Source organism: Myotis lucifugus, unplaced genomic scaffold (genome assembly GCF_000147115.1).
Source record: "Myotis lucifugus unplaced genomic scaffold, Myoluc2.0 scaffold_229, whole genome shotgun sequence".
Classification (NCBI taxonomy): Eukaryota; Metazoa; Chordata; class Mammalia; order Chiroptera; family Vespertilionidae; genus Myotis; species Myotis lucifugus.
In genome coordinates, this window is record NW_005871277.1 from 972,826 (window position 1) to 996,796 (window position 23,971).

Genomic DNA, 23,971 nt, shown 5'->3' on the forward strand with positions numbered 1-23,971 from the left:
TATGGACAGCGGAAGTTCCCGCCCCGGCCCCGCCTCCGCCCCTGGCTCACGCGAGCTGGGTGTTTCCTGCCTCTTTCAGTCCAGGTTGGGAGACTCCGGCGTCCTCCAGCTTTTCATGGTAAGGAGGGCGGTGCCCACCGACTGGGAGCTCCGGGCGGCCGAGGGAGCGGGCAGAGCCAGAGAAGAGGGGGAAAGGGCCGACAGAAGGGGGTGGGGGGGTAAGGGGCTGTCGCGGCCGGGAGGAGGCACTTGGGGAGTAGGATGGGGGCGAGGCCGGGCCGGGCGTGGGGGAAGGGCATTGGGTGGAAAATTGGCTGGGGTGGGGGCCTGGGGAGGTCCCTGGCTTTTGGAAAGCCGGGAAAGGGCATTTGGGCTCGGGGGGCAGATATGTGTGTGGGTGGGGGATGTCTCAGAGTCGAGTGCTTGTAAGACGTGGGAGTGGGTGATGGTGAAGAGGACAAAGAGATGTCATTGAAGACGGGCATTTGGATGGAGGGTTAGGGCTTGGGGCGATGTGAAGGAGACTGGGTGGGTTATGAGAGGACGGGGAGTTTGGGGAAGTGGTCCTGGGAGTCGCTGGTTTTGGGGGAGTGGGGACGGGCTTCCAGGTGCGTCTGACCACGCCGTCGATTGGAGGAGAGAAATGGAGGGAGGCGGGCGGGTGTGCGTTCCGCGCTAGGAGCTCCGTGGAGGGTGCCAGGGGCCCGTCCCCGCGGGGTCCGGCGCCTGTGGCTGGGTCCTGCGCAGTCACTTCCGTTGAGACCCCAGGTAGCCACACCTAAGGAGTCGGGGTGTCTCACCGGCGGTCCCCCAGCCGTGGGGGGTGTCTGTGTGCTCGGGCTCCTCCGAGAGTCTGCCCTCTGAATAGCTCTTTGTCCCGGGACGGGAATGAGCAAAGGTCAGCCCAGACCCTCGTTTCACTCGTTTGCCTGCGTCTCTAGGCAGTGCAGTCCTTGGGGAAGAGGAGTGAATCCCAAGGCCAGTGCTGAGGAAGCAGGAGTCAGCGCGTACCTGAATGTGGTCTGCTGCATTTCGCGTCCAATGAGGGCCACCTGAGGGGAAGAGGGCATTAAACCCGAAGAGCAGCACCAGCTGGGATTTGTTAGAAATGGCCACCTTTTCAAGCCCTACCGCAGACTATGGAATCGGTCTGGGGTGGGGCCCAGCCATCTGTTTTAACAAGCCCTCCAGGGAATTAAAGCTCTGTTTTCTTTGGTTTGGGCTATAGAATGAAAAGGGCATGAGAGTGGGAGTCAGAGTTCTGATTCTTAATTTTCTCCCTCCAAAAGTGGGACTGATGACATTTTCCTCCCTAGACTCTCGAGAGACATAGGCCAGCAGTAGTTGGTGTGCTAGTCGCCGGAAGAGAGTGTAATTCGGCAGTAGCTGTCCCATAGGGTTCGGGGGAAAGTGATGCCGCCCTTGCGTGGCTGATGGAATGTAGCTCGGTTGAAATGGAACCACGGGCTTTTCTGAGTTGTGGAAATGCCCTCAGTTCAGAGAACGTTGTATAATTAGCATCAAGGTCGCGACTCTTAGATCTAGCCGGTTGAAACATCGTAGCTTTGTGGCTCTCAGCTCTGGCCACACATGAGAATCCCCTGAAGAGCTTTTAAAACTCTGGTTTCTGAGCTGCCACGCTCCTCCTTTCCCCTCCCCAAATTTGATGGCTGGTTCTGGGGTGAAGCCCAGGCATGAGGAATGTTTCGGCATTCCTAGGTGATGCTAGTGCAGCCAGGGCTGTGATCTCTGGTCTGCAGGGAAGCGCGAGGGGCAGAAGGAAAAGGACACTAAGGACTTTACTGTTCATTCCTGGGGGTTATTGCGAAGAGTATGGCTTTAACTGCATTTTACAAGTTAGGAAACTGAGGCTCGGCTCAATCACGTGTCTGAACATCACATGGGAAGTAATGAAACCGAACTGCTGTTCAGGTTTACCAAACTCTCCACCAAACCTTCCACACATACTCCGTCTACAGAGAGTTGTATAGAAAACGTGTACAGGTGAGGGATTTGGTGCCTTTTTTGTCCCTGTTGTACTTGCCTGGGCCTCCTTTGAAGCCAGCGGTTTTCCTGTTCAGCTGACTTTTATTTTTTAAGCGTGCATACAATTGCTTCCTGTTTGTGCCTCTGAGGCTGTGAAGTAGGGGCTTGCTTTTGTGTATGATGCTTTGGTGTATTTTTATGTATGGTCAGGAATTCACCCAGGCCCGGAAGCTTCTCCAAGGCCATGAAGTTCACTGTAGCCTCATTAAGATACACCGGGCTTTTTAGAACAGTGGGTAGTAGTCCTGGCTGCACATTGGAATTACCTGGGGGACTTTTAAAATGTCTGTTGCCCAGGCCACACCTCCAGGCCAGTTACATCAGGTTTCCCACGTGTAGGGCCCAGGCATGGGTATTATTTTAAGCTCCCCAGGGGGTTCCGATGGGCAACCAAGTGCAGGGCTACTCTTTAGAATCAGCAACAGTATACTCAGCGGAGATGGAAAAGAGAGAAGCCTTGACTTACCCATCTAACTGGAATAAACTCCTTTGCTGATTGAATGGAATCAGTAACCAATACCTCCAGTATCAGTTACCTCTCTGTTTCTTGTAACCAACTTTCCTCTCCCGTCCCACCTCCCTAACCTCATCAAACATGAAATCCAACCTTTGAAACTTGTTAAAACCAGGATGACTGGGGAGTCCTCTGTGGGGAGGCTTGCCGTGAGAGGCTTATTGTCTCCTGCCTTGTGGCGTCAGCTCCGCAGCTCAGAGCCTCTTCCTAGCGGCCAGACCTTTCTTCCTAGCGCCTCTCCTGTGGAGGTAACCGACCTTTGACCTTCGGAGGAGTGGGCTCCGGGAAGGTTCGGAGCTTTCTTTGTCTTTTCTGGAGTCTCAATCCAGATCGGGATGGTTTCTGCCTTTATCTCTTGTAATTCAGTCGGATGTCAATAGAGCTGGAACCAGTTTCGAAAGAGAAGATAATTTGAGACGCTGAGGGCGTTCTCGAATAGTCGAATAGTCGTCGCTTGAGTGTTTGGTGTTTGAGTGCTCGCTCTGAGCCAGGGACAGTGCTGAGTGCTCTGTGCGTCCCTCGCAGCCCTGGGAGGCAGGCGCCGCTGTTGTCCCCATTTGACAGACCAGACTAAACTCAGATGACTCACCCAGGCTCCCCCAGCTGGTAATTGGCAAGGCTGGCGGCTTCAATTCAGGTCAGGTCTGCCTTCCAAACCGCAGCCCATGGCCACAGGTCCCCTCCCGTCTTTTCAGAGCTTGTTTGTATTTTCTAAAGAAGGGGCCCTCCTTTTTCAGTTTATATGTCATAGTTCTGCACGTGCTGAGGGTGGCCATTGATAAAGCCATGGGCTCGCCCACGCCCTTCGCTTGCTCGTCACCAACTCACTTTGGGAGGTGACTGAGGTATGGGTCGTGGTTGGTGGTAACTGTTAGTGTCGGTCTCTGAGGACTGACTTCAAAGGAAAGCTAGAAGGAAAGGGTCAGCACTGCCTCGGGCCTCTTTCCTTTGATGTTTGGCCTCTGGCCACAGAGACCCCAGGTGAGCTAAGCCCAAGCTTTTGAGAACGTGCCCCCTTGTGACTTTTTACTGTTGCTTGAGGAAACCCTTGTGTTTCCAGAGGCCGCTCTCCCTCTGTGCCACTCTGCGAGCTCTGACGGGAGCCTCCCAGGGGGTGAGTTCCAGGCCACCCTTTTGGAGGGACAGTTGAAAGGACTGGCCATTGCCTCTCTCTTACCGATCGAAGGCTGGTGGCCACCTATCAGTTCCTTATTTCAATGAAAAACATAACATTTGTGTTTTAAAAATTGTAAGCTCATGATGAGAGATCTGTAAAAGAAAGGCAGGCCTGACCAGTTCGCTTAGTGGTTAGGGCTTTGGCCCATAGACCAAAGAGTCAAGGGTTCGATTCCTGGTCAAGGGCACTTGCCTCCATTGCAGGTTCCCCAGCCCAGGTAGGGATGCATGTGGGAGGCAACCAGTTGATGTCTCTCTCACTCTCTTTGATGTTTCTCTCCCTCTCCCTTCCACTCTCTTTAGAAATCAATGGGAAAAATATCCTCGGGTGAGGATTTAAAAAAAAAAAGGCATAAAGAATTTAAAACACAATTCTTTACCAGTATCAGAGTATTTGTAAAAGCTTTGTGTCGTCAGTGCCTTCTAGCAGTAGCACCAGTAGCATACCTGTAGTTGAAGTTTTGTCCTTGATGCATCGAGGGAAAACTCGGCATCCCAGAGGATTTGGGCGTGCCTTGAAGGGTTTGGGGGAGGATTCAGAGGAGCGGGGCTTTGCTCTGGGTTGGATGCTGTCGGGAAGCAGGGCCGATTCTGTGATTGGGCCTCTGTAATTCCTATTTTGAAGGCGGGAAGAATGGAATGGGGCTGAAACTCGAGTTGGTAGAAAGGCAGCAGGATATTAGCCAGGATAAGGGGACGTTTGGTCATTTTTGTGTTTTGGACAATGGTCTTGTGTTTGTATTCAGGCAGTTATGGAATGGTCTTATTTATGTCCTTGATCTATCCATGGCCTTGTCCGAGGCCGTGTGCTGTGGGATTGTTCATGTTCGTAGGGAACACCAAGGCCCAGAAGGGGTGTCAGGCCAGGTCCTGTTGGGGCCACTTCCTCAGTGCTATTCCCCATATTTAGTAAATACTCAGGCATCCTACCTATTCATTCAAGAAATGTTTCCTTTGAGTACACATGTGCTAGGTACCAGTCTCCTTTCCTGCGCCTGCTGAAATCTGGACACCGCCTTCATTTATTTCTCTGATACGTACATGAGAGCTGGCAGTGTTCTTACGGAGACTATCAGATCGCGCTGTTTTGGGCAGCGCTAGTATAGGAAGTCTATAATAATTTTGCAGTAACTTGCTTCCAAGAGTTCTTATGTCTGTTTAGTCCTCAGAAACACTTTTTTTTCTATAGGAAGTATTAGGAGTGGTAGTTGGGATCCTACTCACGTTCATAAAAACTCATTTCATCTGTAATTCAGCTGAGAGGCGGCACTGGTGGCTGTCTGGTGTGCATGGCGATAAGGAGAGAGACCTGGGCAGTGCCTCAGGCTGCAGCCAGTGTGTTTGTTTAGTGGGTAGAAAGGAAGTCCTCATAACACAAGAGTTTGTGGCAGAGTTGTACCTACCGGGTCAGCAGGTGAGGCCAGTGTATGAGGCCATCTGGGTGGAGTTGGGGGCAGATTGGGGAATACCTGCGTCTTGCCAGGGGAAGCCAATACCCCAACTCCCACCAGCTGTTGCCCTGCTGGCCAAGTTGGCCTCTGATTTTAAGAGAAGCCAGAAATCCAGATTTTTCTGTGAACTCCTGAGCTGTCAACATTGAGAGTGAAGTTTGTTTTCAATGCAGAATATATTTGGACTAAGCAGAACACATCTGGAGGCCAGATTCAGCCCAGTGCTTTCAGAAAGAAGTAAACCAGACCTGGTGCCGTGACCCTGGTGACCTTGTGTCTTCTTCCTGGCAGGAAGAGATGTCAGGAGAAAGTGTGGTGAGCTCAGCGGTGCCAGCGGCTGCTACCCGCACCACTTCCTTCAAGGGCACGAGCCCCAGCTCCAAGTATGTGAAGCTGAACGTGGGCGGCGCCCTCTACTACACCACCATGCAGACGCTGACCAAGCAGGACACCATGCTGAAGGCCATGTTCAGCGGGCGGATGGAAGTGCTCACCGACAGTGAAGGTAAGCCAGCCTCAAGGCACTGGGGACATACATGCTTGTGGTTGAGGGCTTCCTTCTAGCTCAGAAAACCCCAGGAAATGTCGCACAGCTGCAGGTCGCACGGTGTGCTCAGTGTTCTCATGGTGTGCAGGGACCCCTGAGGAGGAATAACAGGGAGACTGACCACCTAGTCTGGGGGGTGTGGTCAAGGAGGGCTTTCCGGAGGAAGTGGCATTTCAGCTGAGACCTCGAGACGAGGAAGAGTCAGCTGGACAGGGACTCACAGTCTCAACTTACTTATTGATTTGCTGTGTGAAGTTGTCGATTCGCTGTGTAACTTTGAGAAACCCGCTCCAGGCCTCAGCTCTGTTAAATGGAGGCTGGACTAGCTACCCTAGTTGGTTCCCTTCCTGTTCTCGCAGCGATGGGTCTCTGATTTCAGAGAGAAGTTCCAGTGTGAGTCATTAGCGTTTTCTCTGGACACTTGTCCTCCTGGGATGGGGCCATGGCAGAGTTCACAGACCGAGTTCGAGGGAAGCCTAGAAAAGCAGAGCTGAGTCACAGCTCCCCACTTAGTCGTTGGTGATCCTAATCAGGGTGGTTCGGGATTGAATCACAGCTCCCCATGTAGAAGCTGGTGATCCTAATCAAGGTGGTTAAGCTGTTGATGTCTCACTTCCCTCAGCTGGTGAAATGGGCACAGTGATCCCTGCCTCATGGGGCTGTTCGCTCATAGTAAATATTCAATATACATATGTTCGTTCGGTACTTTTCTTTCTTGTGGAAAATTATGTTAGTAAAAGGCAAAGAACTGTTTAAAGTCATCTTACCATAACTACTCCTGCCTTCCTGGAACGTCAAAGAGCACCTGACAAAGGGGAACGTCCTTACCTGGCTGGGTTTAGGGAGCAGGTCCCATGAGGTTTAAAAATGGCCCCATCCTACATTCCTTGGCCTGAGATTGCTTGAGACTAGGCCAGACCACAGCCTGGCTTGACCCAGCTCACCTGTCTCAGGCTGCCTCTGTGCTGATGCCCTGCCTTTCCAGGGGCAGTGGTTCCCGAGATGGTGGGTGAGTTGTCACTCAGGAGGTGGGATTGGGGGTCCTTGGCTGGTGTGCACAGTGCTTTCTGTGATCCTAAGAGGGTTGAGCTCACGTGGGCTGTCGCTGGTTGGGTGTTTCCCTCTGTGCCCTGGAGAGGGCGAGGCTGCCGTTCCGTCCCTGGGCTTCCCATGAACTTGGCTTTCCAGAACTGCCTGTGTCTTACTCAAAATAAACGTGAGCTTTGTATGAGTGGGAGGATCTCCTCGCCGTGCCACACCCAGCGTTGCCCAGAGTATTTGTGGAAATCAAGACAATGGCACCCGAGCTGCAGGAGGAAACAGACCTTATCGGAGAGCCCAGGATTGTTGTGGCTTTTCTTCCGCCCTACCCAGTCTCCGGTGGGGCTCAGGAAAAGCGCCCAGGCGCTTCCAAAGCCAAGAGGAAGCCTGTCTCCTGGGAAGGCCTCACCTTGGTGGCCTGACACTTGTCCCAAAAGAGACAGCGTCCTCGAGCTCACCTGTCCCGGACCTGGGAGATGCCTGGGAGTGGTAGCAGGGCGCCTGCCGAGGCTTCTAAAGAGCTGCTACAGGATGTCCTTCCCCCTCGCTTCCTGGGAAGCCCAGCATCTCCCGGAAGCAGTGCTGCCTCTGACACTCCATCCTCAGCTGTTTCCATTTCCCTAACACTCGGCAGCCTTCAGACCCCCTTGCAAAGCTCACACAAAGTGGCATTGTATGGGTGTTGTTTAAATGCTTTCTCAAAAGCTCCTGAATCCAGGCCTTGCTGGCTCTTATCAGCTGCTCTCTGTGGCTTCGTGTGGTCCCAACGCGCGCCCCTCCCCCCCGTCCAGGTCGCCTCAGTATGGCAACCTCAGGGTTCAACCGCTGGCTTCGTGCTGAAGCCCTGTGGTGCCCTGTGAGCTGGGCTGTCCGGCAGGGTGTCTGCTCTTCCATCCTGTACTGTGCCAGGCAGAGTCCTGTTGGTGAGTGCGCTGCACCGCCCGACCCATGGCCTCTGTTACCTCAAGGACATAGTTGGGCCCAGAAATAGGGAAAATTTGCTGAATCTCAGTTTCACCCAGGAAGGCTTTCAGCTGCAGCAGAGTTTGCCACAAACGGGCTGAAACTACAGGTGCAGCTCAGCCCGGCAAGTGAGTCCAGCAGCAGAGCCTGTGGCTAAAGGGCCGGGCTCTGAAGGCCCAGAGCAGTGTGTGTAGCTGTTGCTGGAAATCTCTAAAGGATGCCTGAGGGGCTGGCTGCCCTGGGGAGGGACGTGGAGTCCAGGGTGGGCAGACTCTTGTGGGCTCCGTGCCCTTCAGCCTATTTGAGTTTTGCACCACGTGCATGTAATTCCTAAACCAAGAAGAACCCGGGCACTGGAGTGAGATGGGCCTGGGTTTGGGTCCTGCCAACAGCCATAGCTAACATGGTGGCATGATTTCTTGAGCATTGTGCTCATTTAGACTATTGCTGTTCTCTGGTCATGTGACAGTGGGTGAGTGACTTTCTCTGAGCCTGCTTCCTCCTTTCCAAGTCTCGAAGGTAGTGCTCTTCAGAGTTGTTATGGGGTTTAAATGAGATTAGGAAGCACTTGATCAAGTGCCTCTCATACGGAGAGACTCCACAAATGGAAGTGTCCGTTGTGGCTCTAGTCCTGCCTGGGGGGTGGGGTGGGCAGAGTGCTGCGAGGAACTCTGGAGAAACCTGCCTTAGCGCGGCTTACCGACCTCCTGCCTCAAGGTCTTCACATGGTGACTACAATTTCCTTCCCTGTCTGCCTGGTTGATTCATACTTACTCTTTTATAAAATATATATTTTTAAATACATATATATATTTTATTGATTTCAGAGAAGGGAGAGGGAGAGATAGAAACATCAATGATGAGATAGAGTCATTGATCAGCTGCCTCCTGCATACCCCCTACTGGGCATGTGCCGTGACCAGGAATCGAATCTTGATGTCCTAGTTCATGGGTTGATGCTCAACCACTGAGCCACACTGGCCTGGCAGTACCATGCTGTTTGGATTACTATAGCTTTGTGGTATAGTTTGTTATCAGGTAGCCTGATACCTCCAACTTTGTTCTTCTTTCTCAATATTGCTGTAGCTGTTCGGGGTCCTGTGTGGTTTCATATAAACTTTTGGATTATTCTAGTTCTATGGAAAACACCATTGGTATTTTGATAGGAATTGCATTGAATCTATAGAATGCTTTGGTCAATATGGACATTTTAACTATGTTAATTCTTCCTATCCATGAGCACGGTATATGCTTCCATTTATTTGTATCTTCAGTTTCTTTTTTCAGTGTCTTATAATTTTTTGAGTACAGGTCCTTTACCTCCTTGGTAAAATTTACTCCTGGGTATTCTTTTTCTTTTTTAATGCAATTGTAAGTGGGATTGTTTTCTTAGTTTCCCTTTCTAATAGTTCTTTATTGGTGTATAAAAATATAGCAAATTTCTAAATATTTATTTTGTAACTTGCTACTTTACTGAATTTATCAGTTCCAGTAGTTTTTTAAAATAGGGTTCTCTATATACGGTATTATGTTATTTGCAGATAAGGACAGTTTTACTTCTTTCTTTCGAATTTTGATACCGTTCATTTCTTCTTGTCTGGTTGCTGTGGCTGGAATTCCAGTACTATGTTGAGTAAGAGTGGTGAAAGCAGACATCCCTGCCTTGTTCCTGATCTTACGGGAAGTGTGCTTTTAGTGTTTCCCCTTTGGATTTTATCAAATGCCTTCTCTGCATCTATTGATATGATCATGTGATTTTTAGCCTTCATTTTGTTTATGTGGTGTGTCACATTACTTGATATGTGGCTATTGGAACAACCTTGCATCCCAAGAATAAATCCCAGTTAATCATGGTGTATGATCTTTTTAATGTATTGCTGGATCTGGTTTGCTAATATTTTGTTGAGGATCTTTAAAAATATTTTTATTGATTTCAGAGAGAAAGGGAGAGGGAGATAGAGATAGAAACATCAATGATGAGAAAGAATCATTGATCGGCTGCCTCCTGCATGCTCCCTACTGGGGATTGAGCCCGTAAACCAAGCATGTGCCCTTGACTGGAATTGAACCCGGGACCTTCCAGTCCGCCCGCTGAACCAAACCAGCTAGGGCTGTTGAGGATTTTTGCATCTGTGTTCATCAAGAATATTGGCCTATAACTTTCTTGCTTTGTAGAGTGCTTATCTGGTTTTGGAATCAGGATAATGCAGGCCTCATAAAATGATCTTGGGAGTCTTCCCTCCTTCTGATTGTTTGGAATAGTTGGAGAAGAATAGGTGTTAGTTCTTTGAAAGTTTGGTAAAATTCACTGGTGAAGCCATCCAGTCCAGGACTTGTCTGTTGGCAGCTTTTTAATTACTGCTTCAATTTCATTGGTTGTAATTGCTCAGATTTTCTGTTTCTTCTTGACTCAGTTTTGGAAGAGTGTATGTTTCTAGGAATTTATCCATTTCTTCCTGATTATCCAATTTGTTGGCATATAGTTCATAATATTTTCTTATAATTCTTTGTATTTCTGTGGTATCAGTTGTTACTTCTCTTTCATTTCTGATTTTATGTGTGTCCTCTGTCTGTTTTTCTTGATGAGTCTGGTTAAAGGTTTATCAACCTTATTTATCTTTTCAAAGAACCACCTCTTGGTTTCATTGACCTTTTATATTGTTTCTAGACTCTATTTTGTTTATTTCCGCTCTGATCTTTCTTATCTCCTTCCTTCCACTCCCTGTGGCTTTGTTTGTTGTTCTTTTTCTAGTCCCTTTAAGTATAAGGTAAGGTTGTTTATTTGAGATTTTTCTTATTTCTTGAGGTAGGTCTGTGTTGCTATGAATTTCTTCTTTAGGACTTCTTTTGCTGTGTTCCACAGCTTTTGGGTTGTTGTGTTTTCATTTTCATTTGTCTCAAGGTACCTTTTGATTTCTTTCCTTGATATCATTGCTAACCCATTCCTTGTTTAGTAACATGTTATTTAGCCTCCATATATTTGTGTGTTTTCAGTTCTTTTCTTGAACTTGATTTTCTATTTTTATACCGTTATGGTCAGAGAAAACGCTTGCTATGATTTCAGCCTTCTTAAATTTACTGTGATTTGTTTTGTGGCCTAACATGTGGTCTCTAGAAAATGTCCCATGTGCACTTGAAAAGAATGTATATTCTGCTGCTTTGGAGTGAAATGCTCTGGAAATATCAATTAAGTCAATGTGGTCTAATGTGTCATTTAAGGCCTCTGTTTCCTTATTGATTTTCTGTCTGTAAAATCTATCCATTGATGTCAGTGGGGTGTTAAAGTTCCCCCCATGACTGTATTACTACTGATTTCTCCCTTTGTGTCCATCAATTTTTACTTTATATATTTAGGTGCACCTGCATTGGGTGTGTACATGTTTACAAGGGCTATATCCTCTTGTTGGATTGATCCTGTTACTGTTTATGCAGTGTGCTTCTTTGTCTCTTATTATAGCCTTTGTTCTAAAGTTGCTGTTTTGTCTGATATAAGAATTGCTGTCCCAGCTTTTTTTGTTTGTTTCCATTGGCATGAAATATCTTTTTCATCCCTGTACTTCCAGAGTGTATCTTTTGATCTGAAGTGGGTGTCCTGTAGACAGCATATACATGGGTCTTGTTTTCTTACCCATTTAGCTACCCTGTGTCTTTTGATTAGAGCATTTAATCTATTTACATTTAAGGTGATTATTGATAGGTACATATTTATTGCCATTTTATGATTTATATATTTATGTTCCTCTTTATTTATTTTTCTTAAAGAAATCCCTTTAACATTTCTTGTAATACTGGTTAGGTGGTGATGAACGCCTTCAGTTTTTTTCTTATCTTGGAAGTGCTTTTTTTCTCTTTCAATCCTATATAATAAAAGGCTAATATGAAAATTGTCCCCTCGACCAGGAGTTCGACTGGGAGTTCAACTGGGAGTTTGACCAGGGGGCGGGACCGGCTGGCCAACCACCTGCCGCACCTGCCCCCTGGCCCCAATCAGGCCGGCCAGCCAAACCCCACCCGTGCATGAATTTGTGCACCAGGCCTCTAGTTTTAAATAATACCTTGCTGGGTAGAGTAGTCTTGATTGTAGGTCCTTGCTTTTCATAACTTTGAATATTTCATGTCAGTCCCTTCTGTCCTTCAATTCCTATTCTGTTGATGATTATTTAGATTGTTTCTAGTGTCCACCGTTAGGAACATTCTCGTTCTTGAACACTCTCCCTGGCATGTGTGCGTTTCTCTAGGCCAGTGCTTCCCAGCCTTTGCCACATCAAGGGACACCCAGAAAATCATATTTTTACTTTGGTAAATGAAGGGGCTCTGACCTCCCCAGGCCCTACCCAGCCGCCTCTGGGGCTGCAGCAGTAAGGTCTTAAACACAGTTGGGAGCTCTGTCCTAGAGTTCATTCCCAGGGGTGGCATTGGGGGTAGCAGCATCCTCAGCTCCATTCGATGTGAACAATTGTGTCAGGTTACACTCCCCACAGAGGTCTGAATTTTTGCCGACACTGGGCACTGTCAAACTTACTAATTATTTCCAATTTGGTGACTATGCTATGGTACTCTGTTGTTTTAGTTAACATTTCCTAATTTCTAGTGGGTTGAGCATCTTTTTATGTTTGTTTGTGTTTCATCGTATGGCTGCCTGATTGCATCTTACACATTTTCCCGTTTTCCTTTTTGCTTTGTAGAAATAAGTGTGCATTCTGGATTTTATACCTTTATGGTTTTATTTTATATAAACATAAACAACATAAATCTGACTCTTATAGGTTTTTAAATGGTGTGTTTTGGTGCCTCAGTTTTTATGTGTTTTCTTTTTTCCACTTTGCTCTCCTGTCTACCTCAGTGGTATTCAACCAGGGATGATTGGATCCCTCAGGGACATTTGTCCAGAGATATTTCTGGTTGTCACACTTTGGGGGTGAGAGTGCTACTGGCATCTAGTGGGTAGGGGCCAGGGATGTTGGTGAGGACCCTATGATGTGCAGGACAGCCCCTCCATAACAGAGGTATCCAACCCCAAATGTAGTGCTGAGGCTTAGAAATCCTGCCCTAGAGATTCTGATTCGGAACGAGGACGAGAATCTGAACTTGTAACAAGTCCCTCAGGTGACTTACAATCAGGCAAGTTAGGTCCGAGAAAGCTCCTTGTAGGAAGTGGGGGAGGAAAAGGAGAGGGAAGCACATGGGGTGCTGGTGGGACTGGGAGAGGGGAGCCTACCTCCAAGTACCTGAAAGCCACACAGACTCCCTCCTGGGGGTGGTCCGCCGCCTCTAGATGCTGCTTCGTTCTCAGGCAGCGATGATGAAATGTGCAAAGGGCTTGTCATCAGAGGCCTAACTTGAATGCTGGCAATAGACTCAGCTTTGTGCTGTGTACTCCCCAGGCGTTCCCTTATCGTACCTTTATGCCAGCCGTGGGAGGCACCATTCTTAGGAGAGGAAACTGCTGGACACAGAGGTCAAGTGGAACACTAACGTCACCCAGCAAGTACGCAGACCTGCGTTTCCAACACAGGCCCACGCTCCTAACCCTGTGCTGTGTTGCGTGTCACACCATCCCAGAGCCTCTGGCCTCACTGCCCGTTCACATCCCCAGCCTCGTCCAAGGGCCCGGGCTGCCCCGCTGTGCACGGCTTTCCTACACGGCCCTGTGCTCTGTGGCAGCAGGAAAGACGCCCACAAGCTTGACTTTTGCTTTTCTATGTGCAAGGCTGATTCAAAGGGACAGATTCCTGCTTTGAAAGCAACTAAAATACTTTAAATTCAGAATGCTAATTGAAACCTCATGGGGAATGCGCCTGGCTCCTTTGCCCTTATTTGTCCAAAGTATGATTCCTTCGCCACAAGCATTTCCTGACGGCATTCTTGAGCTGGAGCCCAGTGTGACGGTCCGCCCATTCGCTCATGGAAACTGCGACAGTCCGTAGTCATTGGAATCACTTGATTGATCTTAAGGGCCCTTGCGCTTTCCAAGCGGCTGAGTTGTCCATGTGACAAAGACAGAATGGGACGTTTTCTTCCCGGAGCCGCTGGGCTGAGGTGGTTGCCATTTCTCTCAAAGACTGAGGTTCCACTTGTCTCACCCTCACCGGCCTTCTCAGTTCCCCTGAAAGTAGTTTTCCTAAGTTTCTTCTTCTTTTTGTTGTCTAGTTCTACCTCCCCAATTTGGGAGTGTCACTGAACCCTCTGAGCCTCGGGGTTCATCTGTGGGAAGATAACACTGTCTTTCCATACTTTGTCAGCTTGTTGGAAGAACAACACTAGCTCCAGGGTAGCATAGAGGTTGTTATAAGCTGGTGGCCCACAGGCCCAGTGTGGCCGGCAGATGCGTTTGGTTGCCCTTCAGTGCATTAATGACAGGCTTTTAAAAAACTAGTTTACCAGTCTTTAAAAATCAGATTTCACAAAAATCTGCATTTTTGGCTTTGCCTGAAACGCAGCTCTGGACCCTGCCCTGGACCCACAGTTCTGCCTGGCCACTCTTAGCTGGAGCTGGGAGAGCCCGCCCTCCTTCCCCAATACCCCACGGGGCAGCGCACTGCTCTCTGGTCTCTCTGGTCAGCCATCAGTACAGCCCACCTGCACCCATTTATCCTGCCTGCTCCGGGCCCCCTCAGGCACCTGAGCTACATAACAGATACTAAGTCTAAACTTCGTGTCTCGATTGTAGAATTGGGTCATGTCCAGCAGACACTGTCAGGGTCACGGATATCCCTCTCTTCCTGGAAGCCAGCGTGGGACTCCAGCTGCACCTTTGCATTGTGTCTGCCATGTTCTTCCCAGTTAGGAAACCATAGCTGTGTGGAAATACCAGTGGAAGGTTCTAGAGAGATGAGATTAGACCAAAGGCCCAGGAAGTGTGGGCTGAGGAATTGCAGGAGGAGAGCATGGAAATGGCCTTCTTATCAGCTCTCCTGGTGATTGTTGCAAAGATTACCGACTGGTCTGCTGCAACCAGGAGAGGGCTTTGGGCAGGGCTGGGTTTGGTTGACACGGGTGGGGGAGGTGAGCAGACATGTGACTCTGGATATGAAAAAGGTGCATTCGTTGCTCTTGGCTTTTGTTGGCCTCTGCCACTGATCCAGGGCCTGGGGGTCTGAGCAGGGCACAGTGGTGTTCGGAGTGGAAATGTGGGCCCCTTTTCCTGAACTGAGCAAAGAAGGTGGGGGGGGCATAAGGTTACTGGTTTCTGTTTAAACCTTCCAGCTGCCTCATGCATTGGTGTTTCTCACCTGTAACAAGGGACAGGCGACCTGGTGAAGCACCTTGCCTGGGGCTGCCCTGCTGGTTGGGAAGGCCAGACTGGCTTCTTTCTAGTTTTACATTTTCTACCCAGACACACATGGTCTTTGTTCCAGTCCTGTTTCCCCTTCCAAATTCCACTCCCCAGGACATTTGCATTTCAGTAGAGTAATTTTGCAAACCCATGGCATCTCTAGGGGAGGAATAGCAGGCCAGCCCTGAGGCTGCAGAGGGCACTGGGGAGTGGAAGGGCTTGTCTTCCTGGCCCGGCCCAGGGGTGGGGAACGTCCGGCCTGCGGGCCATATCAGACCGGAGAAATCATTTGGTCTGGCCCTGCCAAGGCATGAGGGGTGAATTAATTAAATGTTTGACCAAATATAGCAGCCTAATTTTTAAGTTGATAATTTGTATGGCCTGCAAATGATGCTATAAATATCCAAATGGCCCTTGGCAGAAAAAGGTTTCCCACCCTGCCTTACCACTAAGAATGTTTCACTGTCCTGGTTCTGGGCAGCAGGGATTGTTCCATATTTGATATGGAAAAATACCCCCTTGCCCCCGTTAGACTGCATTGCTTAAGGGCAGCTCTGTCTCTCTGATTGCTGTCTCCTTCACCATTTTATCTCCAGTTAATTGCTGTCACTAACCAGTAAGTGTGTGGGGAGTTAGGGATGGAATTTCCTATGGTGATGCTGGTGTCACTCTCAGAAACCACAGGTCCAAGGCTGAGAGAGGGAGCCTTCTGCTTCCTTAGAAGTGGCTCTGCTATTTGAAAGTCTGAAAAAGTCTCAAGAAAGAAAAAGTCTCGTAGAAAGACGGACTAGAGCCTGGCCTGCAGGTTCCATTCCTGGTCAGGGCACATGCCTGGCTTGTGGGCTCAGTCCCCAGTAGGGGGCGTCCAGGATCAGCCGATCAATGATGTTCCTCTCTCTCTTTCCCTCTCTCTAAAAATCAATAAGAACATATGTTTTAAAAAGAAGAAAGAAAGAGGGAGTAGATATTTTCACTCCATGGGCCGTTCCCTATTGTTCGGGTCATTTGGACGCATTTTATCCAAGTGTGGCGTCTAGGTCCCTCTGGAGATGTTCTCGTGTAAGGGGTTTTGAGGGAATTTAAAGAAATGTGCTTTTAGACCTCAGGGCCCCTGGCATTCAAGAGCCTGAGACCAGGTGAGTCCCGTGTGGTTGTTCCCCGCCAGCAGGGTCTGGAGGCTGTGACTGCGCTCTAGCCAGGGCCTGGTCAGCCTTTTGCTGGTGACTCTCTCTGTGGTACTACCCTCCCGGAGGCAAAAGGAGCCAGGAGACACCCCAGTTCTCCTCAGGGCCCCCCAGAGAGGAGTGCCCATGTAATGAGCCCTTCCCTTCCTCCTTCTCCCGCTGCAGGCTGGATCCTCATTGACCGCTGTGGGAAGCACTTTGGTACGATACTCAACTACCTTCGTGACGGGGCAGTGCCCTTGCCGGAGAGCCGCCGGGAGATCGAGGAGCTGCTGGCAGAAGCCAAGTACTACCTGGTCCAGGGCCTGGTGGAAGAGTGCCAGGCAGCCCTGCAAGTAAGCATCACCCTTCCTTCCCATCAGGGGGCGAGGCCCAGACCCACCTGCCTTGCTCTGCAAAATGGGGTGCTTCCTGCCACCCTGTCTTCTGTGAGGGTTAGTGAGTTAGCCTGGAGCCTCTCCCCGTGGGTCAGAGCGACCCACGAGGCTTCTCTGTAATGTTCAGGCCGCCTAACTACTTCCTGGCTTATTCCGCCTCCATGGTGTTGGATCCTCTCACCTGTACATCGAAACCCTTTAGTGCTGAGCCTGGGTCATAATGCTTCATCAGGTTTCTGGGCCCATTAGGACTTACTCTCACCCATGAGTTCTCGCTGGGAGCCTAGCATAATCTCTGCAGACACAGACCTCCCCCCCTCAACTGGACCTGGGGCAGGGACATCAGGGTCCAGTCTAGTGACAGCAACATTTCTATGAAACCACAAAGCTTCCACACATAGCCGGTGGCCATTCACGTCAGACAAAGCTCCCACATGGCAGAGTCAGAGAGCCCCTTTGGGTGGTCACAGGAACTGGATCTGTGTACGGGAAGCTCTTATTTGGGCCTCTCCCAAGCCACATGTCTGTCTGGCCCCCAGTGGACCAGTTACCCATCAAGCCTTGCTCCTCAGGAACTGTTTCCACATACCACCTCTACCCCCAGTCTGTAACTCTTATTTCATTTTTATGGTTCTTAAAGTAATACACATACATCATTTAAGAAGTCACTTAGTTTTGCAAGGTTGGTGTAAAAAATACCACCAAATGCCCTCTCTCCCTCACATCCTCCCCCGCCCCCCACCCACAGGCAGCCTCTTTTAATTCTTTCAATAGTTATTTACTTTCGTATTTCTTATACTGCTATTTACTGGCATTTCAGTTTTCAATGTTATTTACGAGATGGCTATAGAAAATTCAGATTTAGCTCATGCACTACCACCATCCCCAGCCACTGCCAAACTTACGCATATTTCTCCTCCTGTTCTCCCAATGGGGTTATCACAGTTTTGGTAAATCGGTTTTCAGAGCGTGCATTGGGATGTCGGTATTGTTAACAGTTGAGCCACAGAGTGTACAATGACTGTTTCCTTTCTCGTGTAGCTTTTCAGTTTGCCAGACTGGTGATGGCTGCACCGTTGTGTTTGCTTGGTTTTCTGAGCACATCTCCCTAATTCAGCCCTAAATCCTCAGGAAGGTCAGTCTCCTGCTGGCAGGTGCGGACACCGCAGTGCCTCTGATTCATCTTTGTCTTGGAGACATGCCCTTTGGATTCCTTTCTGTGGTTTCCATTGGTCTGAGGTTAAACTTCCAAGACTGACCTCCGCCCAGTTTCTATTACGTTTATCTTCCTGTTCTACTTTCTCAGGGGTTTGTTTTTTGTTTTGCTTTTCAGTTTTATCTTTTCAACCCTTTCGTTGACTGTTTTACTTCTGCTGTCACATTTCTAACTTCAAAGGCCTTTTCTTGCTCCCCGATGCTCTTGTTTATGTAGCAGCTGGTCTTGTTTCATAGGATGAAAAATCTGTTCTCGTCTGTCTGATGATGCTGGTGTTGGAGGTTTTCTTTCTGCCGCCTTCATCGTCTGACTCCTTCCCTTACTTTTTCTCTCTTTGTTTGGTCTCATGTTTGAGAGGCTTTGCACTTACAATCGGATGATCCTTGGCCTGTTGAAATTTAAGAGGAAGCTCTGAAAAGCGGTGTGACTGTGGGGGGTCCTTGTTGTCCAGTGGGCTTCAGTGGTGAAGGATGGGCTGGCTTTCCCAGCGGGAACCCCCGTCTCAGATCTGTCAGCCTCTTGGGCAGCTCAGTTCCTGGTGGAGGAATCCTCCTCTCTTGCCGAGGGGATAAGCCCGACTGGCTGCCGTCTGGGATCTGAGGGGGGAAGGGCCTGGGGGCTGGGGGTGCCTCACCATTTAGTCCCTCTGTTTCAGAATAGCAACTCAGTCCTGTACACACCTAAACATGGACCTTCTTTGCCAGGCTGGGGAAGGGGCTCTGCCACCTGGCGGGCGAGCCTCCCCTCTTGCCCTGTGCCCACCAGCCTTGAGAGCTGTTCTTTGAAAATCTCCAGGATCCTTTCCCATCTGCTGACTTAGGTTCTGGCTTCCTCCTTGCTTATCGCTCATCTGTGATCTGTTCTCCAGCCTTAGATTGTTTATGTCTTTTGTCTGCTGGCTTCACGTCTCTCATTCTTTTTTTCTTACAGGCTTATACTTTTCTTTATTCTTCTGCAGTCATTGCCATGGGGTTTTGGGAGCTTTGATGCAGTCATGTGTATCTACCATGTTCAGGGTTTATGTTTGAGTGGCTCCCTGGGCTGTGGGAATGTGTCATCATTCTTATTGTTTCCTGAGCACCTGGAGTATAACAGCTGCCAAATAGCAGACTCATTGGAGAACTCGACTCCTGGTCGTGCCCCCATCCTAACTCACTGGTAGTAAGAATCCTCCTCTCTTCCCACCATGACTGCCCATCTGCCCTCGCCAGAGCCTGCCTTTGCCCGCGGGCCAGCTTAACCAACCCAGTGCAGGGCAGGCCTCCTCGGCTGAAAGCACGTTTTGTTCCAGCAGAACAAAGATGCTTATGAGCCTTTCTGCAAAGTTCCTGTTATCACCTCATCCAAAGAAGAACAGAAACTTATAGCGACTTCAAACAAGGTATGTTGGAGGCCCCGTGGCACTCTTCTTGCTATTGGAGATGATAGAGGTTCTTCTGAACACGTTTTGAGATGAGAACTTGTGTAACTGCCTGAGGAAGACCCGAGAAGGGGCTAAGAATGGGAACCTGTGGCTCATCCTGTGTTCCCTGCCATTGGGGCACACAGTCTCCTTCTCGAGCCCGGCCCGGCCAGCAGGCTGTGCTGTCTGCCTCTTCGGCCTGGTGGCAGGGCCAGCCTTACGGGAAGCCAGTGGTTTATGGCATCTGCACTCCAAGTAACCCTCTTCTTCCTTTTTTAAATCAACCCGCAGCCAGCCGTGAAGTTACTCTACAACAGAAGTAACAACAAATACTCATATACCAGGTAAGGCGCCAGCCAGAAAAGACTTTTGTACTTCTGTACTCGCTAGGAAAGCCTCCGCTCACACCAGCGGGCCCGGCTCCTCTTGTTCCCTCCAGATGAGGGGGCCCCTTGCACCTCGAGGAAGCCAGATAGGTAGATGGCAAGAAAGGGAGAGGCTAGAGAGGAGATAAAATTTACATGTACCATAAATTCACCCTTTTAAAGTTTGTAATTCAGTAGTTTTTAGTATATTTACAGGTTGTGCAGCCATCACCTAATTTTTGAACATTTTCATGACCTCCAAAAGAAACCTGGTACCCATTAGCAGTCGCTCCTCATTTCCCCACCAGCAATATCTCCAGGTTTCTAGAATGCCTGGTGGCCCTTGGGAACTTGTGACTCTAAATCAGGAACTTGAGGGACCTTAGGGGGACCTGATGCAGTTACTCAAGACCCGTAATCTGAGCAGGATAGAGCGTCACCTCGGCAGTTCCATCCTGACGCTCCTGTGCTTGCTGGGCTGTCCTCCATGCCCCACCTGGCGCAGTGCCCGCAGGCCCGTGCTCTCCACGCTCCGCCTCTGGTGGTTGCACACAGCATAGCAGCCTCTCTAGCACACTGACTAGGAGCTCAGGCTGAGCGGCTGGAGCTGTCTTTTTTGAGGCCTTGGCTCTGCCATTCATTCGTTTTTTGCCTCAAGTAATCACCCACTTTCTCAGGCCCTCTCTTTCCTTCTCTGAGCAGTGGGGACTGGTGCCTTTCTCGTGGTAGCAGGGATAATGGGCCCCGTGTGTGGACACTCTGCCGGTGGCAGGGTTATCACCCGCTTGTGGTCACCTTACCAAATGCTCTTTTGCAGCAATTCTGACGACAATATGTTGAAAAACATTGAACTCTTCGATAAGCTATCACTGCGCTTTAACGGACGGGTCCTGTTCATAAAGGATGTCATCGGGGACGAAATCTGCTGCTGGTCCTTTTATGGTCAGGGCCGGAAGATTGCTGAGGTCTGTTGTACCTCCATCGTCTATGCCACTGAGAAGAAGCAGACCAAGGTGAGGGCTTGGCGCGGACGGTTCTGCGTGGCTAACCTGGCGTGTGCACTTGCACAGCTTTCATTGTCCTTTGGGCCCGCTAAGGTGCAGACGCAGGTCCTAGAGAATCCAAATGGCGCTCCTTTTGTGCCACCCAGCATGTAGGGGCAGCCTCGCTGCACCTCAGTTCCTTTGCCCTAAGTGTTGACTCACATATGCCACTACCCGTGCGTGGCCGCTGCCAGCACTGCCTCCTGCTTCAGTGACCTACGCTGCCTGTGCGCTTCCTGATCCTCCCCACAGCACGCTTCCCACCAGCACGGCCCCATCCCGTCCCGGTCATCAGAGCAACAGGGCTGCCTTCAAGATCCTGACCTTGGCTTTCTGTCTACTCGCTGCCATCTGTCCGTCCCCCCCGGCCCCCTGACCTAGAGCAGCCCTCCACCCTCACGAGGCCCACTCAGCATCCTTAGCTCCTACCCTGTTGACTTCCTTCCGAGCACATGACCCCCTCACTGCTCTGGACTCTGAGGATCTAGTTTTATATCACCCGCTCCAAACCAGTGTACTTACCCTCTCCCCTCTGTCTCTGCGCCGTTCTGCAAAGCTAATGCGTGCTGCGGGAGCTGTTACGGGCCTGTGCCCATTAGGCCTTCTGTTTCCTTGCTCTCCTTGGGCTTAAATGGAATCCCAGGGGCTGATTAGCCTGAAAGTACTGGGTGGCGGTGGCGGTCCGTGTGTGATGCTCGCTCACCTGCCTGTATCTCGTGGGGATGCAGGTGGAGTTCCCTGAGGCCCGGATTTATGAGGAGACCCTGAATATTTTGCTGTATGAGGCCCAGGATGGCCGTGGACCTGACAATGCGCTCCTGGAGGCCACGGGTGGGGCGGCTGGGCGCTCCCACCACCTGGACGAAGACGAGGAGCGGGAGCGCGAGCGCATCGAGCGTGTGCGGCGGATCCACATCAAGTGACCTGACGACCATGCCCACCTCCACCAGTGAGCAGGCAAGCGGACCCGAGCTCTCCTCCCTCCTCCCCACTCTACACTGACCCCTGCAGGCTCCCAGGCACCTTCCACTTCCCCTGGACTCTGGAGATACTTTTGTAACAAACCAGATGATTTTGATATTTCTCGACAAGGTGAATTGATTTGTACCAGGTGAATGCTCCCGTGTTGTTGACAAGCTATGTCCAAGGGCTCTACTTTCTGTGAGAACCTGGAAGGCCCGCTGGGTTCTCAAAGGAAAAGTGTGAATGCGTACGAAGCGTATGTGAGGACTTTCGTTTGCAGTATTTATTTTTGTGGATGTTGACTACCTATTGGAGCTTCTTGGATGGCGTTGCCTTTGGGGTTCAGTGTGACAGCTCTGAGGGGTCCTGCAGCTGGTGGCCACCAGGGGTGTCTTCAGGCTCCGTTGTCCCTCATCCTCCCGCCCCGGCACACTGGCTGGTGCCTGCACGCTTTCCAGGCGGCTTTGCTAGAAGTCCACTCTGCAGCAGGACTTCATGACCAGAGCGTGTTGGTAGATAACTGCAGCTTGTGGCAGTGGAGGCGGGACCTGCTCGGCTTCGTGTAGCTCTGGGTGCCTGATCTGTGTAGGGACAAGCCTCTTGCTACCTTGGCTGGTCTGTGGTCTGGTGCCTGGTGGGCCCCACACCTCTGGCTAGGGCAGGGCTGTGCTGGTAGTGAGTGCTCGCCCTTGTGGCCTCGCTGCTTTCCAGGAAGGCCATCTGGCCTGGTTGTGGGCACAGTTCACAAACCGAGGGATCCATTCCTTCCCCCTTAAGCTGGGCTGACTGCCGCAGTAGGTGCCCTGCCCTTTGCTTAGAAACTCAGTGTGGCCCCAGCCTGGCATCCCTGCGGGACCACCGTCACCAGCAGCCTCGGGGCAGCTTGCCTGCTGTAAACGTAGCCATCACCTGGAGACCCCTTGGGTGTCTTTGCCTCTGATTTTGACATGTATGGAGTGGCTGTCAGTAAGATGTGCAGATCGTTTGGGTCCGGTTAGTGTTCATGGTGTTCAGGGGACGTGTGTGACTGTGACGGGGGGGTGTGCATGTGGGGGATGGGCGTTCTCGGTACCTACCTCCCAGTCTCCTCTGCGCCTGTCAGGGACAGAAGTGAGATGTGACTAGTGTCGGTGGTTGAGACTAGACTAGGTAGAGTAGTTACAAGGTGATAGGAACGTGTGTAAGGTAGTGGGTGGTTTTGTCCACTTTTCAAGGGAAACGTTACTGTTTTATACCAAAGGTATTAATATGGGCAGCCTCTGATACAATGTCGTCCAAAAAAACGAGTTTATATTTTGAAATGGTTTTTACAGCTTCGACTTTGTACGCACTGCCCTACTTGCGACAGTTGTACGCCTTCCTTTTGTATCCAGCAGCGAAGCCTCCAATAAACCTTTAAACAATGGTGACAACCCCAAAATCAAGGACTGGGTAGATGCTTTTTAAACTGTGTGGGAACCTTCGCATGAAGCCGTTCGGATTTTATTAAGTGCTAAGGAAAGGGGGGCTTAAAAAATGTTTCTTAAATATTTTATACTGTTCGAGTTCCAACAGCAACCCTACCGTTTGGGTTGAACTTTTCTAGAAAGTTAAAGTGAATGTCAGTTCTCATGTTTCCTGTAGGAATGGAAAAGCCATCAAATACATTGTTTTTAAATGTTTACACGAAGAGTACGTTTGTGGAACAAGTGATTTGTTTGGGCTTCTCCACCTGATGACCTAATGTTTCTGGCCGTCTCTGTCTCCCTCCTTTCACTTCTCCTCCAACCGCTCCCCTGGGATAGGAGAGGTCCCTACGACATTCCAGGTGAATGCTGCTGCATGGCCATGAGCTGACAGAGGGCCTTGGCTGGCCCAGCTGTTACCCAGTATATTCTATGAGGACCTAATTTTTCTTATGCTGGCATTGGGGCAAACAAGTCAGTATTTACGCTTAAGAACCATCCAAGTAAAACACGGGCCTAAGATCTGGTAAAGAGTAAAGTTTTATTACATTGTAATAGCTTACAGTGAAAGGGGTGAACAGCTTTTGGTCCCTTGTAATCAAGTTTTTTCAACTACGCCACCTGATTGTGGTACCGGAGCCTGTGCCCGAGACGGCCCCTGGCATAGCCCCTTCTGTCGCCCTCCTGCAGCGGCTTAGCAGGTTGGTCGCTGGGCAGGTCCCAGCCCTCTGCTTACTAATAGGTGTGTGTACCTCCCAGCAGCTATTCAGGGCCCACGTGGGAACACGCAGCCCGACTCTTGGATTGGGTGCTCTCTACACATCTGTGTGTCCTTAAGCTTTCTGTTTCTCTGTGCTATGGAAAAAGATGCTGTAAGCTTTAGAAGTCGTCACTGTATGTTGTGCAAGCATTTGTGGACATAATGTACAATAAAGTTATATATATAATGCTTCTACGTAAGC

At 49.9% G+C, this 23,971-nt stretch overlaps 1 protein-coding gene across 2 annotated transcripts; it reads left to right on the forward strand.

The window, feature by feature from the left end:
* On the forward strand, positions 1-23,964 carry KCTD10 (potassium channel tetramerization domain containing 10). Of its 2 annotated transcripts, none has more exons than XM_006098312.3 (7): positions 1-118; positions 5,479-5,692; positions 16,364-16,533; positions 19,083-19,172; positions 19,485-19,537; positions 20,376-20,571; positions 21,330-23,964. In XM_006098312.3, the coding sequence occupies exons 1-7, from the start codon at positions 2-4 to the stop codon at positions 21,522-21,524; spliced, it is 1,035 nt and encodes a 344-aa protein (XP_006098374.2). In that variant the 5' UTR covers position 1; the 3' UTR covers positions 21,525-23,964. The 2 variants fall into 2 exon arrangements, with proteins under 2 accessions (XP_006098374.2, XP_014319459.1); XM_014463973.2 differs by having other exon boundaries at positions 19,086-19,172.
* Positions 23,965-23,971: the final 7 nt, after the last annotated feature.

Excerpts from the sequence above, each read along its gene's own strand:
- KCTD10 (XM_006098312.3), top strand. The coding sequence starts at position 2 with ATGGACAGCGGAAGTTCCCGCCCCGGCCCCGCCTCCGCCCCTGGCTCA. Across the intron at positions 119-5,478 it reads GCGTCCTCCAGCTTTTCATG|GAAGAGATGTCAGGAGAAAG; the intron begins GTAAGGAGGGCG and ends TCTTCCTGGCAG. Across the intron at positions 19,538-20,375 it reads AACAAATACTCATATACCAG|CAATTCTGACGACAATATGT; the intron begins GTAAGGCGCCAG and ends GCTCTTTTGCAG.